Here is a 20000-nt window from a genome sequence, read left to right as displayed (position 1 = left end):
TCATTCCTAGCAGTACTGTACATCCAAACCACCAACATATATACATACAGTCCTATGAATATGCTGTGAATCTGAAGTGAACTAGAGTGAAGTGCAGAACCGTGTACTAAACCCTTCATCCAGATACACACTGAATGCAGTAGGTACAGACTCAAAAAGTAGTTTCAAAAAGCTTACTACATTTTTGAATTTTGTAAATTATTTTGTCTGCATAGGGGAATCATAAACCCCTCATCAATGACTTTAAATAAGGCACGGATGACATGTCACAGTGTTGCTGCCTCCTCCTATTATTGACACACACACACACACACACACACGCACGCACACACACACGCACACACACACACACACACAAACGCACACGTACACACCTTCCCTGCTCCTGTTGTGTAGAATGGTATTTCTATTTTCTACAATATGAGTTATCTCACCTGCATATAGCATTGGGAGGAAACCCTGTAACAATACTGCCACCTACAGGTGGCAGCTAGGAACTGTAAGATACAATGGCGTCACTACAATGTGGTGGTTATAATAGGGTCCGTGCTATTCGAGACCCTTGGGACATCCCTACCCAATTGAAGTTGACATTTAAAATGGTTAAGGTAAGGGTTAAGGTTATGGTAAGGGTTAAGGTTAGGGTTTAGGGTGGGACCACAGGAGGTTAGTGGCACCTTAATTGGGGAGGACAGGCTTGTGGTAATGGCTGTAGTGGAATGAGTGCAATGGTATCAAATACATCAAACACATGGTTTCCATGTGTTTGATGCCATTCCATTGACTCCTTTCCAGCCATTATTATGAGTCGTCCTCCCCTCAGCAGCCTCCACTGGTAGGGACGTCCCAAGGCTCACAAATAGCACAAACCTTTAGTAATAGTGATCCTAATGATCTATTTAGCATTTGAAAAGGGCCCATATGGCTCTGGTCAAAAGTAGTGCACTATATAGGGAATTGGATGCCAATTGGGACACAGTCACTGAATCAGTTCGAAATGTACTGAGCAAATGTATGTAGTACTATAATTGTTTTTTTGATTTCCACATTGTCATTGTGACCTTGTATACTCAGACAGAAAATATTAATGTTTGCCTGATTCAGAGAGAGTGATAATAGTGCTATTGGATGACGTGCATGCCAACTATATGTGTTTACCCATGAATTATATGTTGTGATCATGTCAGATAGGTGGTCCTGTTTGGCTCAGATGGTAGAGCATGGCGCTTTACGACGCAGGGATTGTGAGTTTGATGCCTGCTGGGGCCACCCATATGAAAATGTAAACTAGCTGGCCTGTAGGTTGCTTTGGATAAAAGCATCTGCTAAATGGCAAATTTTTTATTTTATTTTATACTGAATAAAAATATAAACGCAACATGTAAAGTGTTGGGCCCATGTTTCATGAGCTGAAATAAAAAATCCCAGAAATTCTCTCTCAAATGTTGTGCACAAATCCCTGTTAGTGAGCATTTCTCCTTTGCCAAGATAAACCATCCACCTGACAGGTGTGGTATATCAAGAAGTTGATTAAACAGCATGATCATTACACAGGTGCACCTTGTGCTGGGGACAATAAAAGGCCACTCTAAAATGTGCCGTTTTGTCACACAACACAATGCCACAGATGTCTCAAGTTTTGAGGGAGCGTGCAATTGGCATGCTGACTGCAGGAATGTCCACCAGAGCTGTTGGCAGAGAATTGAATGTTTGTTTCTCTACCATAAGACGCTTCCAACGTCATTTTAGAGAATTTGGCAGCACGTCCAACCGGCCTCACGAACGCAGACCACATGTAACCACGCCAGCCCAGGACCTCCACATCCAGCCTCTTCACCTGGGGGATCGTCTGAGACCAGCCACCTGGACAGCTGATGAAACTGAGGAGGGAAAAACCCATTCTGATTGGCTGGGCCTGGATCCCCAGTGGATGGGCCTGGCTCCCAAGTGGGTGGGCCTATGTCCTACCAGGCCCACCCATGGCTACACCCCTGGCCAGTCATGTGAAGTCCATAGATTAGGGCCTAATGAATTTAGTTCAATTGATTGATTTCCTTATATGAACTGTTAACTCAGTAAAATCTTTGAAATTGTTGCATGTTGCGTTTATATTTTTGTTCACTACAGATAGACACAGCGCTGTTGGAAACACAAATACATCTCCACCTGATGTGAAAAGACAATATAGAACTATACCATCTTAGGCTGCATATATAAGGCCATGATTCTCATTTAAATAGTATGCCAATCATGATTACTGGGAAGGATTGCTGTTGCTGTGTGTGTGTGTGTGTGTGTGTGTGTGTGTGTGTGTGTGTGTGTGTGTGTGTGTGTGTGTGTGTGTGTGTGTGTGTGTGTGTGTGTGTGTGTGTGTGTGTGTGTGTGTGTGTGTGTGTGTGTGTGTGTTTGCTTGCATGCGTCCATGTCTGCGTGTGTCAACATTTTCAGATTGACAGCAGCACTCGAGACAAACACCAAAAACAAGGCTTTGGTAGAAATTGTTCTCCTTCCCCATCTAATGGGGTCTGCCGTTGTTATTGTTCAGAGAATGGGTCTAAAATTGCATATATATGAAAAAATGGCTTTTCTCCTTCAGCTTGTTAAAAAAGCAATTATAGAAGCAGCACAATAGCCATTCATAGAGCATGTTAGCTTATTGGTGTCATGGCTTTCATTTACTCAATTTGTCCCAAATGTCATTGCTGAGAGAGGAGAGGGAAGGAGGAAGAGGGAGGGAGGAGGAAGAGGGAGGGAGTTATTTAGTCATCTTGGCAACATTTCGACATGCTGGTCTCTTGAATGTTGGCACCAATTTGACATTTAGCGAATAGTATAATGTCCAGACAAGACAGCACGGTCTTGTCCAACAAGACCAATGTAGACAATCCTGTACTGTCACGGCAGAGATACTGTAGAAGACGCTGTGTGTTTGCTCAGGGGCTGACCAATGTCTCTCCTTCCACTCTCTGTACAGATGAGCTAGATCCATCTAAAGAAGACACTGACAACCAGACAGCCATGGAGCAAGGTTACCTGGACCCACAGACAGGTAACACAGATACAGACACATTCAGGAAGTTAACACAAGCACTATCCTGAAGCTGGTATCTGTTCTGTCATTCTATCCTGTGTGTGCCACCCACCACTCTCTGTGTCAAGCATCAAGTTTATTTTGCCATGTGTAGTGAATACATAAAAATTCTCATTCATCCCACGAGCTCTCAAAACACATTGTCACTGTGTGCTACTACTCTGGATGAACTTCAGTTGTCCGACTTACGGGAATAAGAAGAATAAACAAAATAAATATAAATTATGTATAGCCTTGGATGTGACAATGACAAGTTATTTCCTGTCTTTTTTCTAAATGAGTTTGTTATTTTTGTTTTTAACTAGGAAGTGATGTCATTGTTATAATAAGAGAAGTACAAACACACACACACAGACACACACACACACACATTCATACACAGCAAATTCTCCAGATTTAAATTCTTAAAAATGAACACTGAGAGTGTTAAATTAGCACTGGAATTGTGGAGTCTGTGGACCCATATACACACCGGAACAGTGTTAAATTAACTCACTGCTTAGATTAAAGCCTTATTCAGATATTTCCCAGAGTGCCTTGCCTTTCGAGTAAATTGTAGTGTTATCACCCATGACTGTGTTTGTTAGTGACAGAGACATGGTTGTTGCATTCATCCATTTTCAGTCCTATGGACTTCACCAAGTGAGATCCTAAGCAAATGTAAAAAATATTTAAATATATATTATCTAACAAAATAGCTGTGTTTGAATACCCATACTAACATACTGTATACTACATACTTAATGAGTGTATACCACATATACTATTAGTTCCTTTTAGTATACTGGAAATGAACGATATCCTTTCAGTTGAGTGTACTAGCGCTTCGCCTGTCTACCGGAAGTCGATGCTGTTGCTATGCAACTTCTTGCTAGTTTGTTAGCATAGCAAATTACTAGCTAGATATCTTACGACTTCATTAACAATGTCCATTGAGAATGCGCAATGACTATACCACTTAGCTAAGCTAAGAATGACGTGAATAATCAAGTCAAGTTGGGTAAAAAAAACAAGAAAACATTGGGTAGTTAGTTAGATGGCATATAGTTAATATACTGGCAAGTTCGATGTATTAGTAGCCAACTAATGTTAGGTAGCTAGCTAACATACCAGTACATGCAAGCAACTGCTGTAATTACAATGTTATGCTATGTGGTTCGTAAAGCTAGCATAGCTAACAAATTGTCAGCCAACGTGAAACGCAACTTATTTGAAAAGTCATTAATTTTTTATTTCATTCCTCAACATTTTCTTAACATTTGTCATAATTAGCTAAAATTTGAATATTCACTTTTTGTACTTACATTTGTAGCCGCTCTCGTCGGACTTCGGCTGCATATTTTCCGCCATTTTCTTCAAATCTGAAAATGTTGTGAAGCCACTCCCATTTATGAAGAATTGCTTTATGTACCCTAAAAGCATGGAACTAGTGTTCACTGCTTGTATACTTCGAATTTTGGCGAATGTAGTACGACATCCGGGAACTTTTGGCATACTAACTATATCCATACTATGACTGATAAGCATACTACATACTCAATTTATGTCACAAATAGTACGGTTAGTATGAGTATTCAAACACAGCTAATACCATATGTTGTTCATAAGGCCTTATTTTGATAGCCTACATTGTAAAACATTTAACTTGTTTTTACAGTAAATTACTGGCAGCCAGTTACCTCTAAGTTACTGTACAAAAAAAGTACAGTATGTTACCGTAAATCCCAAAGAAACTTTGGTTGAATAGTACATTACTGTAAAGAAAGCACTTCTTTACAGTAATGTACTGTTAAACCGACGTTTCTTTGGAATTTACAGTAACATACTGACTTTTTTACAGTACCTTATAGGTAACTAGCTGCCAGTAAGGTACTGTAAAAACAACTGGATTATTTTGTTTTATAGTATAGAAACTTTGTGAAGAGAGCATTTAAACTGGATAAAAAAACATTTCAGTAATGGGTGCAGAAAATCTAACTAACTGATTGGATTTGTTTAGATTTTTTAATTAACCTTTATTTAACTAGGCAAGTCAGTTAAGAACAAATTCTTATTTACAATGACGGCCTACACCGGCCAAACCCGGACGACGCTGGGCCAATTGTGCGCCGCCCTATGGGACTCCCAATCACGGCCGGTTGTGATATAGCCTGGAATTGAACCAGGGGGTCTGTAGTGACGCCTCAAGCACTGAGATGCAGTGCCTTAGACCGCTGCGCCACTCGGGAGCCCAAATATTGTTTTATCTTTGTGTAACATAAGATTAATCAATTAATCACAAAAATTGATATTGAAACAAACAATTCTAAAAATCAACCTGCAATAGAACATGCTTGGAAATATGATAATGGTGGCCGTGGTTTTGGTTCAAAGTGATGTGTATGAGTTTCATGCCTCTGTATTAGGGTCAAACTAGGCCCTCAAAATAAGGCCTTATGAAATACATATGGTATTGTGTTAAATAAATGTTTTTATGATAACATATTCACTTAGGATCTCACTTGGTGAAGTCCATAGGACCTAAAATGGATGAATGCAACAACCATGTCTCTGTCACTAACAAATACAGTCATGGGTGGTTACTCTACAATTTACTCGAAAGGCAAGGTACTCTGGGAAATATTTGAATAAGGCTTTACACTAAGCAGTCTGTTAATTTAACGGTGTTCCGGTGTGTATATGGGTCTGCAGACTCCACACTTCCAGTGTTGATTTAACACTCTCAGTGTTATATTTTATTTATTTAAAGGTGCTTCACCTAGAGTTTCTCAGAATTTCTCCCCTATGTGGAAGCTAGGTGAATTGCAGCAGCACTAGGCTGCATTCAAAATAAACCTTCCGTAACATGGAGACTCGCACTTGAGCCTTTTACTTTGTGTTGGTCCACCAGTTTCAAACAGCTGAATTATTTTTTTTGTTATTGAAAATATATTTCACATCGATTTAGATAGTACAATGATTCCCTACACTATTCAGTGCTTGTTTTCTCATATAAACTGAAATTGAGTGAACGGTGTAGAATTTTAGCAACCAGGATATGACAGAGCGATTTCTACATTGGCCAATTGACCCGATTTCCACTAGATAACACAGCCACAGAGTCAAAACAGCTTTCCCATTTTGACAACAGATGCCACTCCGGCGGGAGAAATCAATAGGAGATTATTACAGCCAATCACAACACTGGCGGGTAAGTAACACTGTGAAACTCTATCATTCCACTATTACTGCAGATATATTATGGACATTTCCTGAAGTTACAATGGGAAAATAAAATAAAAATACTATGTGTAGCACCTTTAACACTGGTGAATTTGCTGTGCATATTCACCTACACACTAAGGAAAGAAGGTTCCTTGGGAAGGGGTGATGGTTCTATGTGGAACCATAATGACTCAAAGAACCCTTCAATGGTTATTTGCACTTCAGAAAATTGTTATTTTCTCTTTCAGTCATAATTCAAATGTAGGGACGTCGGCTCAATCGAATATTTTGGGGTGTGGTTTGTGCACAGGTCTTTTTGTGCAACCGTGAATAAGAGTATCATTCCAGTTTATCTAATAGGTTGTGTTATGCATTGACATGTTAAAAATGAGTAGGGTCAGTTGTTTTGTGAAATATGCATATGTGGCCTTGTGTGATTTGAGAACAGTTGGCTGAATCAGTGGTTCTCACGTTTTCTCCTCATGGACCCCCAGCTGTTCCCGAGGTAGCTCACTTTATTCAACTTGTCAATAATAACAACTTTGGAATTTTAACAATATAATATGGCTGACCAGATTAAAAAACATTGGGTCTACAAAAAAAAGGTCTACAAATAAGTTTTGAGATTGAGGAAGGTTCTTTATAGAACCGTTCTCCGTAAAGGTTCTATAAATAACCATAACAAGGGCTTCTACATACAGTTGGAGTCGGAAGTTTACATACACTTAGGTTGGAGTCATTAAAACTTGTTTTTCAACCACTCCACAAATGTCTTGTTAACAAACTATAGTTTTGGCAAGTCGGATAGGCTAATTGACATCATTTGAGTCAATTGGAGGTGTACCTGTGGATGTATTTAAAGGCCTACTTTCAAACTCAGTGCCTCTTTGCTTGACATCATGGGAAAATCAAAAGAAATCTGCCAAGACCTCAGAAAAAAATAGTAGACCTCCACAAGTCTGGTTCATCCTTGGGAGCAATTTCCAAACGCCTGAAGGTACCACGTTCATCTGTACAAACAATAGTACGCAAGTATAAACACCATGGGACCACGCAGCCGTCATACCACTCAGGAAGGAGACGCATTCTGTCTCCTAGAGATGAACGTGCTTTGGTGCAAAAAGTGCAAATCAATCCCAGAACAACAGCAAAGGACCTTGTGAAGATGCTGGAGGAAACGGGTACAAAAGTATCTACAGTGGGGAGAACAAGTATTTGATACACTGCCGATTTTGCAGGTTTTCCTACTTACAAAGCATGTAGAGGTCTGTAATTTTTATCATATGTACACTTCAACTGTGAGAGACGGAATCTAAAACAAAAATCCAGAAAGTCACATTGTATGATATTTAAGTAATTAATTTGCATTTTATTGCATGACATAAGTATTTGATACATCAGAAAAGCAGAACTTAATATTTGGTACAGAAACCTTTGTTTGCAATTACAGAGATCATACGTTTCCTGTAGGTCTTGACCAGGTTTGCACACACTGCAGCAGGGATTTTGGATTTTCTCCAGATCCTTCAGGTTTCGGGGCTGTCGCTGGGCAATACGGACTTTCAGCTCCCTCCAAAGATTTTCTTTTGGGTTCAGGTCTGGAGACTGGCTAGACCACTCCAGGACCTTGAGATGCTTCTTACGGAGCCACTCCTTAGTTGCCCTGGCTGTGTGTTTTGGGTCATTGTCATGCTGGAAGACTCAGCCACGACCCATCTTCAATGGTCTTACTGAGGGAAGAAGGCTGTTGGCCAAGATCTCGCGATACATGGCCCCATCCATCCTCCCCTCAATACGGTGCAGTCGTCCTGTCCCCTTTGCAGAAAAGCATCCCCAAAGAATGATGTTTCCACTGCCATGCTTCACGGTTGGGATGGTGTTCTTGGGGTTGTACTCATCCTTCTTCTTCCTCCAAACACGGCGAGTGGAGTTTAGACCAAAAAGCTCTATTTTTGTCTCATCAGACCACATGACCTTCTCCCATTCCTCCTCTGGATCATCCAGATGGTCATTGGCAAACTTCAGACGGGCCTGGACATGCGCTGGCTTGAGCAGGGGGACCTTGTGTGCGCTGCAGGATTTTACTCCATGACGGCGTAGTGTGTTACTAATGGTTTTCTTTGAGACTGTGGTCCCAGCTCTCTTCAGGTCATTGACCAGGTCCTGCCGTGTAGTTCTGGGCTGATCCCTCACCTTCCTCATGATCATTGATGCCCCACGAGGTGAGATCTTGCATGGAGCCCCAGACCGAGGGTGATTGACCGTCATCTTGAACTTCTTCCATTTTCTAATAATTGCGCCAACAGTTGTTGCCTTCTCACCAAGCTGCTTGCCTATTGTCCTGTAGCCCATCCCAGCCTTGTGCAGGTCTACAATTTTATCCCTGATGTCCTTACACAGCTCTCTGGTCTTGGCCATTGTGGATAGGTTGGAGTCTGTTTGATTGAGTGTGTGGACAGGTGTCTTTTATACAGGTAACAAGTTCAAACAGGTGCAGTTAATACAGGTAATGAGTGGAGAACAAGAGGGCTTCTTAAAGAAAAACTAACAGGTCTGTGAGAGCTGGAATTCTTACTGGTTGGTAGGTGATCAAATACTTATGTCATGCAATAAAATGCAAATTAATTACTTAAAAATCATACAATGTGATTTTCTGGATTTTTGTTGTAGATTCCGTCTTTCATAGTTGAAGTGTACCTATGATAAAAATTACAGACCTCTACATGCTTTGTAAGTAGGAAAACCTGCAAAATCGGCAGTGTATCAAATACTTGTTCTCCCCACTGTATATCCACAGTAAAACGAGTCCTATATCGACATAACCTGAAAGGCCGCTCAGCAAGGAAGAAGCCACTGCTCCAAAACCGCCATAAAAAAGCCTGACTACGGTTTGCAACTGCACATGGGGACAAAGATCATACTTTTTGGAGAAATGTACTCTGGTCTGATGAAACAAAAACAGAACTGTTTGGCCATAATGACCATCGTTATGTTTGGAGGAAAAAGGGGGCTGCTTGCAAGCCGAAGAACACCATCCCAACCGTGGGTGGCAGCATCATGCTGTGGGGGTGCTTTGCTGCAGGAGGGACTGGTGCACTTCACAAAATAGATGGCATCATGAGGAAGGAAAATTATGTGGATATATTGAAGCAACATCTCAAGACATCAGTCAGGAAGTTAAAGCTTGGTCGCAAATGGGTCTTCCAAATGGACAATGACCCCAAGCATACTTCCAAAGTTGTGGCAAAATGGCTTAAGGACAACAAAGTCAAGGTATTGGAGTGGCCATCACAAAGCCCTGACCTCAATTCTATAGAAAATTTGTGGGCAGAACTGAAAAAGCGTGTGCGAGCAAGGAGGCCTACAAACCTGACTCAGTTACACCAGCTCTGTCAAGAGGAATGGGCCATAATTCACCCAACTTATTGTGGGAAGCTTGTGGAAGGCTACCCGAAACGTTTGACCCAAGTTAAACAATTTAAAGGCAATGCTACCAAATACTATTTGAGTGTATGTAAACTACTGACCCACTGGGAATGTGATGAAAGAAATAAAAGCTGAAATAAATCATTCTCTCTTTTATTATTCTGACATTCCACATTCTTAAAATAAAGTGGTGATCCTAACTGACCTAAGACAGGGAATTTTTACTAGGATTAAATGTCAGGAATTGTGAAAAACTGAGTTTAAATGTATTTGGCTAAGGTGTGTGTAAACCTCTGACTTCAACTGTATATAGGGTTCTATAAGAGTTGTAACCATAATGGCTCTTCATAGAACCTTAATATCCGTAGCACCATAAAAGTTCAATTTAGAACCTTATGAGCATGGTTCTTTATAGAACCTTCAAAAAAATGTTCTATATAGCTGTTGTGTAAAGTACTTAAGTAAAAATACTTTATAGTACTACTTAAGTAGTCTTTTGGGGTATCTACTTTACTATTAATATTTTTGACTACTGTTATTTCACTACTAATGCACTCTTTACTCCATACATTTTCCCTGACCCCCAAATGGTCCAATTCACGCACTTATCAAGAGAACATCCCTGGTCATCCCTACTGCCTCTGATCTAGCGGACTCACTAAACACAAATGCTTTGGTTGTCAATTATGTCTGAGTGTTGGAGTGTGCCGCTTGCTATCATTACATTTAAAAACAAAGCAAGAAAATGGTGCCGTCTGGTTTGCTTAATATAAGGAATTTGAAATGATTTATACTTTTACTTTTACTTTTGATACTTAAGTATATTTTAGCAATTACATTAACTTTTGATACTTAAGTATATTTAAAACCAAATACTTTTACTCAAATAGTATTTTACTGGGTGACTTTCACTTTTACTTGAGTCATTATCTATTAAGGAATCTTTATTTTTACTCAATTATGACAATTGGGTACTTTTTCCACCACTGCTATATAGCTACCCGTTACTTCACTTGCTGTCTGAAACCTTTCTTCTGTTCGTGTTGTAAACCACTCTAACTAAATTGAATGACTGGCCTCTTCTAGACTCTGACAGCCAAGTCCTTCCTGATGCTTCAGAGGACGAGATAGTGGAAAAGAAAGAACAGGATCCTACCACAGGTAACTATGGCCTTGACTGGTGTTGTAGTGGGTTGTACCATATGTGAACTGATGATAATGCTAACTTTGGAATCAGTGTGACATACACATAGACACAATCAATGTCACACATCCTACTCAGACATTGATTGCATGTGCTTGTGTGTGCGTGCATGCGTGTGTGAGCAGATAACATCGTTAATGAGTTGGATCTCTCTCTGCTGAGAGATGAGAGAGATGAGAGAGAGAGAGAGATGAGAGAGAGAGATGAGAGAGAGAAGAAAGAGGGGATAGAGAGAAATGGGAGGGAGGCAAAGATATGAGAGAGATTGTAATTATTGATGTATTTATTATATGAGATAGATATGACAGACACAGAGAGAGAGAGAGCGGGCAAGATGGAGAAAGAGAGAGAGCGGGCAAGATGGAGAGAGAAACTGATAGAGGGTGAGACAGATGGAAAGAATGAGAAATATGAAGAGAGATGGAGAGAGAAGAGAGAGGGGAGAGAGGCGAGAGGGGAGAGAGAGAAGAGAGAGGGGAGAGAGAGGGGAGAGAGAGGGGAGAGAGAGCGGAGAGAGGGGAGAGGAAGAGAAGATGGGGGGAGAGAGAGAAGAGAGAGGGGGAGAGAGAGAGCGAGAGAGAGAGAGAGAGAGGGAGAGAGGGGGAGAGAGAGAGAGAGAGGGAGAGGGGAGAGAGAGAGAGAGAGAGGGAGAGGGGGAGAGAGAGAGAGAGAGAGAGAGAGAGAGAGAGAGAGAGAGAGAGAGAGAGAGAGAGAGAGAAGAGAAGAGAAGAGAAGAGAGGGGGGAGAGAGAGAGTGAGAGAGAGAGGGAGAGAGAGAGAGAGCGGAGAGAGAGAAGAGAGAGAGAAGAGAGAGAGCGGAGAGAGGGGAGAGAGAGAAGAGAGATAGAAGAGAGAGGGGGAGAGTGAGAGGGAGAGAGAGAGAGAAAGGGGAGAGAGAGCAGAGAGAAGAGAGAGTGGAGAGAGGAGAGAGAGAGAAGCGAGAGGAAGAGAGAGGGGAGAGAGAAGAGAGGGGAGAGAGAGTAGAGAGAGAAGAGAGAGGGGAGAGAGAGGAGAGAGAGAGAAGTGAGAGGAATAGAGAGGGGAGAGGAAGAGAGAAGGGAGAGAGAAGAGAGAGGGGAGAGAGAGAAGAGAGAGGGGAGAGAGGAGAGAGAGGGAGTGACAGACTAGTGAAAGACAGATGGAATGAGCAGACAGAGCAGACGGATAGAGAAGGCAGACAGACAGACAGAGCAGATGAACAGAGCAGGCGGCCAGACGGACAGACAGACAGGGGGCTGATGTGATACACAATTACCCTCTCTCTATTTTATATACATTACATTAATGGTCTTCATCATGCAAAGTCATGCTTTCAGAGCACAGTTAAAATGGTGGTAAAAGGATGTCCAGCAACAAAATGGCTGAATGACCTCCATGACTCAGGCATATCGAGAGCTAGGGACTATAAGGTTCTATCTGCAAAAAGATGATTCTGAGATAATTGGCTTTAAAGTTCCGAACCCTCATTGGTTTGAATGATGTCTAGAATTGTTTTATTGTATTCTTTTGAACTTAACAACATGAATTGGGGTATTTCCAGCACTCTATAGTTAGAAAATATTGTACTGAACAAGGCTATGTCAATAACTCAATCTTGACAAAAATGCGGAAAGCTCTCGATTGTTCAGTGATCTCAGATGAGAGGTTTTAATGATATCAAATGTTTGTGTGTCCAGGAGAAGCAGAAGAAAGGAAAGCTGAAGACAAGAGAGAAAATAAAGAAATGGAGAAGGTAGCAAAATTAGAGGATGCTACTGGTAAGATTTCTCTCTCTCTCTCTCTCTCTCTCTCTCTCTCTCTCTCTCTCTCTCTCTCTCTCTCTCTCTCTCTCTCTCGCTCTTACTCACTTTGCTCCAATTTCTTGTCCTCCTTCACTCTCTCTTCCTCCAGCAGGGCTGACTACTTTGTATTTGATTAAAGACTCTGTAGAAGGAACAGGGAAGCCATAGTGTAGTGTTGCCTTCAGAATATGTCCTCTCAAACCCTATAGGCTGGTGAAGTCTCTATCTCTCCTGCTCGTTAATTGTGTCAGTGTGTCTTTGTAATATCAAACCACATGAGTTCCCTGTTCTTCCACTCTCTCTCCTTCTACTTTATCCTCGTTCCATAAGGCTCTGGTCAAAACTAGTGCACTATGTAGGGAAAAAGGTTCCATTTGGGACTCAGCATTTGTCTTTTATTATAATATATGCAATTTATCAGACGCTCCTGTTCACTTACTGTAAAGCAGCAGAGAAAGGGAGACACTTTCCCTTTTGTCATCATACAAACGGCATCACTTAGAGCACATTCTTATCCAAACACATGTCAGAGTGTAGTCTCACTGGCCAGACTCACAGACTCAGATTCATATCGACTATATCTGGCCATATGGCCCATAGAGTGGCTTGTGAAAGTATTCACCCCACTTTGCATTTTTCCTATTTTGTTGCCTTACAACCTGGAATTAAAATATATTTTTGGGGGGGTTTGTATCATTTGATTTAAACAACATGCCTACCACTTTGAAGATGCAAAATAATTTTTGGGGTGAAACAAACAAGAAATAAGACAAAAAAACTGAAAACTTGAGCGTGCATAACTATTCACCCCCCCCCCAAAGTCAATGCTTTGTAGATCCACCTTTTGCAGCAATTACAGCTGTAAGTCTCTTGGGGTACGTCTCTATAAGCTTGACACATCTAGCCACTGGGATTTTTGCCCATTCTTCAAGGCAAAACTGCTCCAGCTCCTTCAAGTTGGATGGGTTCCGCTGGTGTACAACAATCTTTAAGTCATACCACAGATTCTCTATTGGATTGAGGTCTGGGCTTTGACTAGGCCATTCCAAGAAATGTATATGTTTCCCCTTAAACCACACAAGTGTTGTTTTAGCAGTATGCTTAGGGTCATTGTCCTGCTGGAAGGTGAACCTCCGTCCCAGTCTCAAATCTCTGGAAGACTGAAACAGGTTTCCTTCAAGAATTTCCCTGTATTTAGCGCCATCCCTCATTCCTTCAATTCTGACCAGTTTCACAGTCCCTGCCGATGAAAAACATCCCCACATCATGATGCTGCAACCACCATGCTTCACTGTGGGGATGGTATTCTCGGGGTGATGAGAGGTGTTGGGTTTGCGCCAGACATTTTCCTTGATGGCCAAAAAGCAGAATTTTAGTCTCATCTGACCAGAGTACCTTCTTCCATATGTTTGGTGTTGTCTCCCACATGCCTTTTGGCGAACACCAAACGTGTTTGCTTCTTTTTTTCTTTAAGCAATGGCTTTTTTCTGGCCACTCTTCCGTAAAGCCCAGCTCTGTGGAGTGTATGGCTTAAAGTGGTCCTATGGACAGATACTCCAATATCCATTGTGGAGCTTTGCAGCTCCTTCAGGGTTATCTTTGGTCTCTTTGTTGCCTCTCTGATTAATGCCCTCCTTGCCTGGTCCGTGAGTTTTGGTGGGCGGCCCTCTCTTGGCAGGTTTGTTGTGGTGCCATATTCTTTCCATTTTTTAATAATGGATTTAATGGTGCTCCATATTTTAATAACCCAACCCTGATCTGTGCTTCTCCACAACTTTGTCCCTGACATGTTTGGAGAGCTCCTTGGTCTTCATGGTGCCGCTTGCTTGGTGGTGCCCCTTGCTTAGTGGTGTTGCAGACTCTGGGGCCTTTCAGAACACTTAGATTGCACACAGGTGGATTTTATTTAACTAATTATGTGACTTCTGAAGGTAATTGGTTGCACCAGATCTTATTTAGGGGCTCCATAGCAAAGGGGTGAATAAATATGCACGCACCACTTTTCCATTACTTATTTTTTGGAATTTTTTTTAACAAGTTATTTTTTTAATTTCACTTCACCAATTTGGACTATTTTGTGTATGTCCATTACATTTAAATTACAGGTTGTAATGCAACAAAATAGGAAAAACGCCAAGGGGGATGAAAACTTTTGCAAGGCACTGTATATCTGCTTCATCTGTAAACAGTCGTTTATACAGTAGTTATACAGTGTAGTAGTTACAGTATAGTAGTTACAATGTAGTAGTACAGTAGTTATACAGTATAGTAGTTACAGTATAGTAGTACAGTAGTTATACAGTATAGTAGTACAGTAGTTATACAGTATAGTAGTTACAGTATAGTAGTATGTTAGATATACAGTATAGTAGTTATAGTATAGTACTTATAGTATATTAGTTACAGTATAGTAGTGACAGTAGTTATACAGTATAGTAGTACAGTAGTTATACAGTATAGTAGTTACAGTATAGTAGTACGTTAGATATACAGTATAGTAATTATAGTATAGTACTTATAGTATATTAGTTACAGTATAGTAGTGACAGTAGTTATACAGTATAGTAGTTACAGTGTAGTAGTTACAGTATATTAGTGCATTCGTTATACAGTATAGTAGTTATAGTATAGTAGTACAGTAGTTATACAGTATAGTAGTACAGTAGTTATACAGTATAGTAGTACAGTAGTTATACAGTATAGTAGTTACAGTATAGTAGTTACAATGTAGTAGTACAGTAGTTATACAGTATAGTAAATTACAGTATAGTAGTTACAGTATAGTAGTACAGTAGTTATACAGTATAGTAGTTACAGTATAGTAGTACAGTAGTTATACAGTATAGTAGTACAGTAGTTATACAGTATAGTAGTTACAGTATAGTAGTACGTTAGATATACAGTATAGTAGTTATAGTATAGTACTTATAGTATATTAGTTACAGTATAGTAGTGACAGTAGTTATACAGTATAGTAGTACAGTAGTTATACAGTATAGTAGTTACAGTATAGTAGTACGTTAGATATACAGTATAGTAGTTATAGTATAGTACTTATAGTATATTAGTTACAGTATAGTAGTGACAGTAGTTATACAGTATAGTAGTTACAGTGTAGTAGTTACAGTATATTAGTGCATTCGTTATACAGTATAGTAGTTATAGTATAGTACTTATAGTATATTAGTTACAGTATAGTAGTTACAGTAGTTATACAGTATAGTAGTTACAGTATAATAGTTACAGTTTAGTAGTTAAAGTATAGTAGTTACAGTATAGTTGTACAGTAGTTATACAGTGTAGTAGTTACAGTATAGTATTTACAGTATAGTAGTTACAGTATAGTACTTAGAGTATAGTAGTACAGCAGTTATACAGGATAGTAGTACAGTAGTTATACAGTATAGTAGTACAGTAGTTCTACAGTATAGTAGTTACAGTATAGTAGTACAGTAGTTATACAGTATAGTAGTTACGGTATAGTAGTACAGTATATTAGTTACAGTATATTAGTACAGTAAAGTAGTACAGTAGTTGTACAGTATAGTAGTTACCGTATAGTTACAGTTTATTAGTTACATTATAGTTGTACAGTAGTTATACAGTATAGTAGTTACATTGTAGTAGTGACATTGTAATAGTTACATTAGTTATACAGTATAGTAGTTACAGTATAGTAGTTACAGTAGTTTACAGTATCGTAGTTACAGTATAATAGTTACAGTAGTTATACAGTATAGTAGTTACAGTATAATAGTACAGCATAGTAGTACAGTACAGTAGTTACAGTAGTTATATACTATAGTAGTTATACAGTATAGTAGTTACTGTATAGTAGTTACAGTATAGTAGTACAGTAGTTATATAGTATAGTAAATTACAGTATAGTAGTTAGTATAGTAGTTACAGTATAGTAGTACAATATAGTAGTTACAGTATAGTAGTACAATATAGTAGTTGCAGTATAGTAGTTACATTATAGTAATACAGTAGTTATACAGTATAGTAGTTACGGTATAGTAGTACAGTAGTTATATAGTATAGTAAATTACAGTATAGTAGTTAGTATAGTAGTTACAGTATAGTAGTACAATATAGTAGTTACAGTATAGTAGTACAATATAGTAGTTGCAGTATAGTAGTTACATTATAGTAATACAGTAGTTATACAGTATAGTAGTTACGGTATAGTAGTACAGTAGTTATATAGTATAGTAAATTACAGTATAGTAGTTAGTATAGTAGTTACAGTATAGTAGTACAATATAGTAGTTGCAGTATAGTAGTACAATATAGTAGTTACAGTATAGTAGTACAATATAGTAGTTGCAGTATAGTAGTACAATATAGTAGTTGCAGTATAGTAGTTACATTATAGTAATACAGTAGTTATACAGTATAGTAGTTACGGTATAGTATTTACAGTAGTTATACAGTGTTATTATATCTGTCTCGTTTCTATGGTAAGCCATCTGTCCTGTCTGTATGCGTTACTTACAGCAATACATGGTGTCAGTTCCTTCATTCTCCAATCATATGGTCCTTGATCCTGTGTGCATCGTTGAGTTGGAAAGAGAAAAGTTTGGGGAACAAAACAGCACCATAGTAAGACAAGTACACAGAGCCGGCCCCTCGTGGGCCAGTACATGCTTGCTAGTTTTACAAAGAAAATGAATACTGAGGTTATTTTCTTCTCTTGTCAAGGCTAGTCTATCTGTCAAATCTTCCTTGTATTGTATTGGTAAAGTTAGAGTCCACAGCAGTGATCGCCTCAATAACCTTGTATGGAACACCCATACATTAAAATGAGCCTCTCTCTCTTAGGCTAAAGCAACTCATAAATAAACCATGGAGAGGAAAACAGGATGTCAGAGTCGATGTCTACTGTCTACAATTCCAAATGGCACCCTATTCCCTCTATAGTGCACTAGTTTTTACCAGGACCCTTAGGGCTCTTTTCGAAAGTAGTGCACTAAATAGGGAATATGGTACCATTTGGGAAACCGACAATGTCTATAGCGCCATAGGTAGATTTAATGGCTGCCAAAGTCTGCTACTCCACTAGGTTTAATGAGACCTACGATGCACCCAAATGGCACCCTATTCCTTTTGTAGTGCACTACTTTTGACCGGGGCACATAGTGAACTATATAGGGAATAGGGTGCCATTTAGAGCAGAAAATCTATTTTCCCTATCAAACTTGGGGAAAGTTTTCAATAAAACATGTTAAATAAAGTCAGACATAGACACCATGAAAACAGTGACCCGAACCGAGTCGAATTTAACAAGATTGACTCATCAACTTACCAAACTCAAGTTTAATGTGCTACAGTATACACAGCCAAAATCATAAACGGCTCTACACAGTCATTCTATGCTAGTTTTACCAAAGCTAATAAAGGATTCTGCCTTTAGTTTTGGCTCTGTATCCATGGCGTCTTTGCATGGTCAACTGAATGTCAAAAGGAGACAACTGGGAACCTGTAACTCAAGTACTTTTCTTCTACTGAAGAATCAATGTGACCACTGCTGTAGTGTAGGTGAACAGTGGAGAGCAGTGAGAGAACAGGTCATTGTCTGTCTTTCAGGGACAGGAGCACAAATTATACTTTTTAGACTCTAGAGAAATGCTTTGCTTTCCACCTGAACAGGCCAGAGCTGGAGGCTGATTGTAGTGTAGGTGAACAGTTGGAGAGCAGTGAGAGCACAGGTCCTTGTTTGTCTGTGAGGGACAGGAGATAGAGGATACCGTAAGACGACTGCTTTGCTTTCTACCTGAGCCATGTGGCAGGGGGAGTTGAGAGGCAGGGAGGGAAGAGCAGGGGGAGGCAGAGAGGGGAGGGTGAGTCAGGTGGTAGTCTGTAATGGCATACTAAGGCCAGGCCATGGAGAGGCAGGGGGAGGTCGGAGGCAGGGAGGGGAGAGCGGGGGGAGGCAGAGAGGGGAGGGTGAGTCAGGTGGCAGTCTGTAATGGCATACTAAGGCCGGCCACGGAGAGGCAGGGGGAGGTCGGAGGCAGGGAGGGGAGAGCGGGGGGAGGCAGAGAGGGGAGGGTGAGTCAGGTGGCAGTCTGTAATGCCATACTAAGGCCGGCCACGGAGAGGCAGGGGGAGGTCGGAGGCAGTACAGCCTGTAATAGTACTGACCCTGAAGGGGAGACAGGGAGAAAGTGAAGAAGAGAGACAGAGGGTGAGAGACAGAGGGTGAGAGACAGAGGGTGAGAGACAGAGGGTGAGAGACTGAGGGTGAGAGACTGAGGGTGAGAGACTGAGGTTGAGAGACAGAGGTTGAGAGACTGAGGGTGAGAGACTGAGGGTGAGAGACAGAGGGTGAGAGGCAGAGGATGAGAGAGAGGGTGAGAGACAGACCAGCACAGCATAGGAGAGGAAGAAGGCACCATTACACCAGCTCAGTCTTTCTCTCTCTGTTTTCTCTCCTAATCTTTTTATTTCTCTCTGTCTATCTTTCTTTCTCTCTGTCGCTCTATCTTTCTTTCTCTCTCTGCCTTTACTATTCATTTCAAATTACTATTTCAGAAATATGAGTATCTTCCTCCAATACACCCTGGAATGATCGGTCATTACCTATTCAATTGTTTGTTTGTTCTATTATTTAGTTGTTTACTTGGGAGTTTTGCGTTGAACTCACAAGTTCCTAGTTCCTAGTTCCAAAATCTTTCTTCTATTCCTCGGTGGGCGTGATGCGTTAAGTATTGATGGTGTTGGGTTCTTTATATAGCATGGAGGCAGTGTCACTGACGTTCGCAGCTCACACACACACACACACACTCACACACGCACGCACACACATACAAACACACACACTCACACACACGCACAAACACTCACACACACTCCCTCACACACACACACGCACAAACACTCACACACACACACAAATACACATACAAACACACACACATGGTAGCAGAGTCACAGTCGTTCTCAGCTCACCATCTCAGAGGCTCAAAGCAGAAAGCCCAGCTGTACGAACCAGTGCCATATGGTGCTCCGAAAACCACCACACATTTCTTCTCATGTACCTCAATCCAGCTCTCCCTCCATCTTTCCCTCCCACCCTCCCACCCTCCATCTCTCCCTTCCTTGCCTCCTTTCCTCCCTCCCTTCAACTTCCTTCCTCCCATCCTCCTTCCCTCCCATCCTCCCTACCTCCCTCCTTCCCTCCCATCCTCCCTCCCTCCCTCCCTCCCTCCCTCCCTCCCTCCATCCATCCATCCATCCATCCATCCTCCCTCCCTCCCTCCTCCCTCCCTCCCTCCCTCCCTCCCCATCCT

General features: G+C 40.7%; 1 protein-coding gene across 1 annotated transcript in view; it reads left to right on the top strand.

Annotated features, from left to right (window-relative positions):
- The window catches only part of LOC311119010 (uncharacterized protein), a gene marked incomplete at both ends in the record, with an annotated part of 55073 nt that extends 42392 nt beyond the window's left edge, over positions 1 to 12681 (top strand). The window contains 4 exons of the mRNA XM_084193759.1: positions 2975 to 3049; positions 6222 to 6281; positions 10808 to 10882; positions 12601 to 12681. Of these exons, the coding sequence (XP_084049885.1) occupies positions 2975 to 3049; positions 6222 to 6281; positions 10808 to 10882; positions 12601 to 12681 (291 nt within the window). The remainder of the gene's footprint in view (positions 1 to 2974; positions 3050 to 6221; positions 6282 to 10807; positions 10883 to 12600) is intronic.
- Positions 12682 to 20000: the final 7319 nt, after the last annotated feature.

This window comes from Coregonus lavaretus (genome assembly GCF_964263955.1).
Source record: "Coregonus lavaretus genome assembly, contig: HAP1_SCAFFOLD_3279, whole genome shotgun sequence".
Classification (NCBI taxonomy): domain Eukaryota; kingdom Metazoa; phylum Chordata; class Actinopteri; order Salmoniformes; family Salmonidae; genus Coregonus; species Coregonus lavaretus.
The sequence above is the reverse complement of the archived record's forward strand: the minus strand, read 5'-3'. Positions and strand labels throughout refer to the sequence as shown.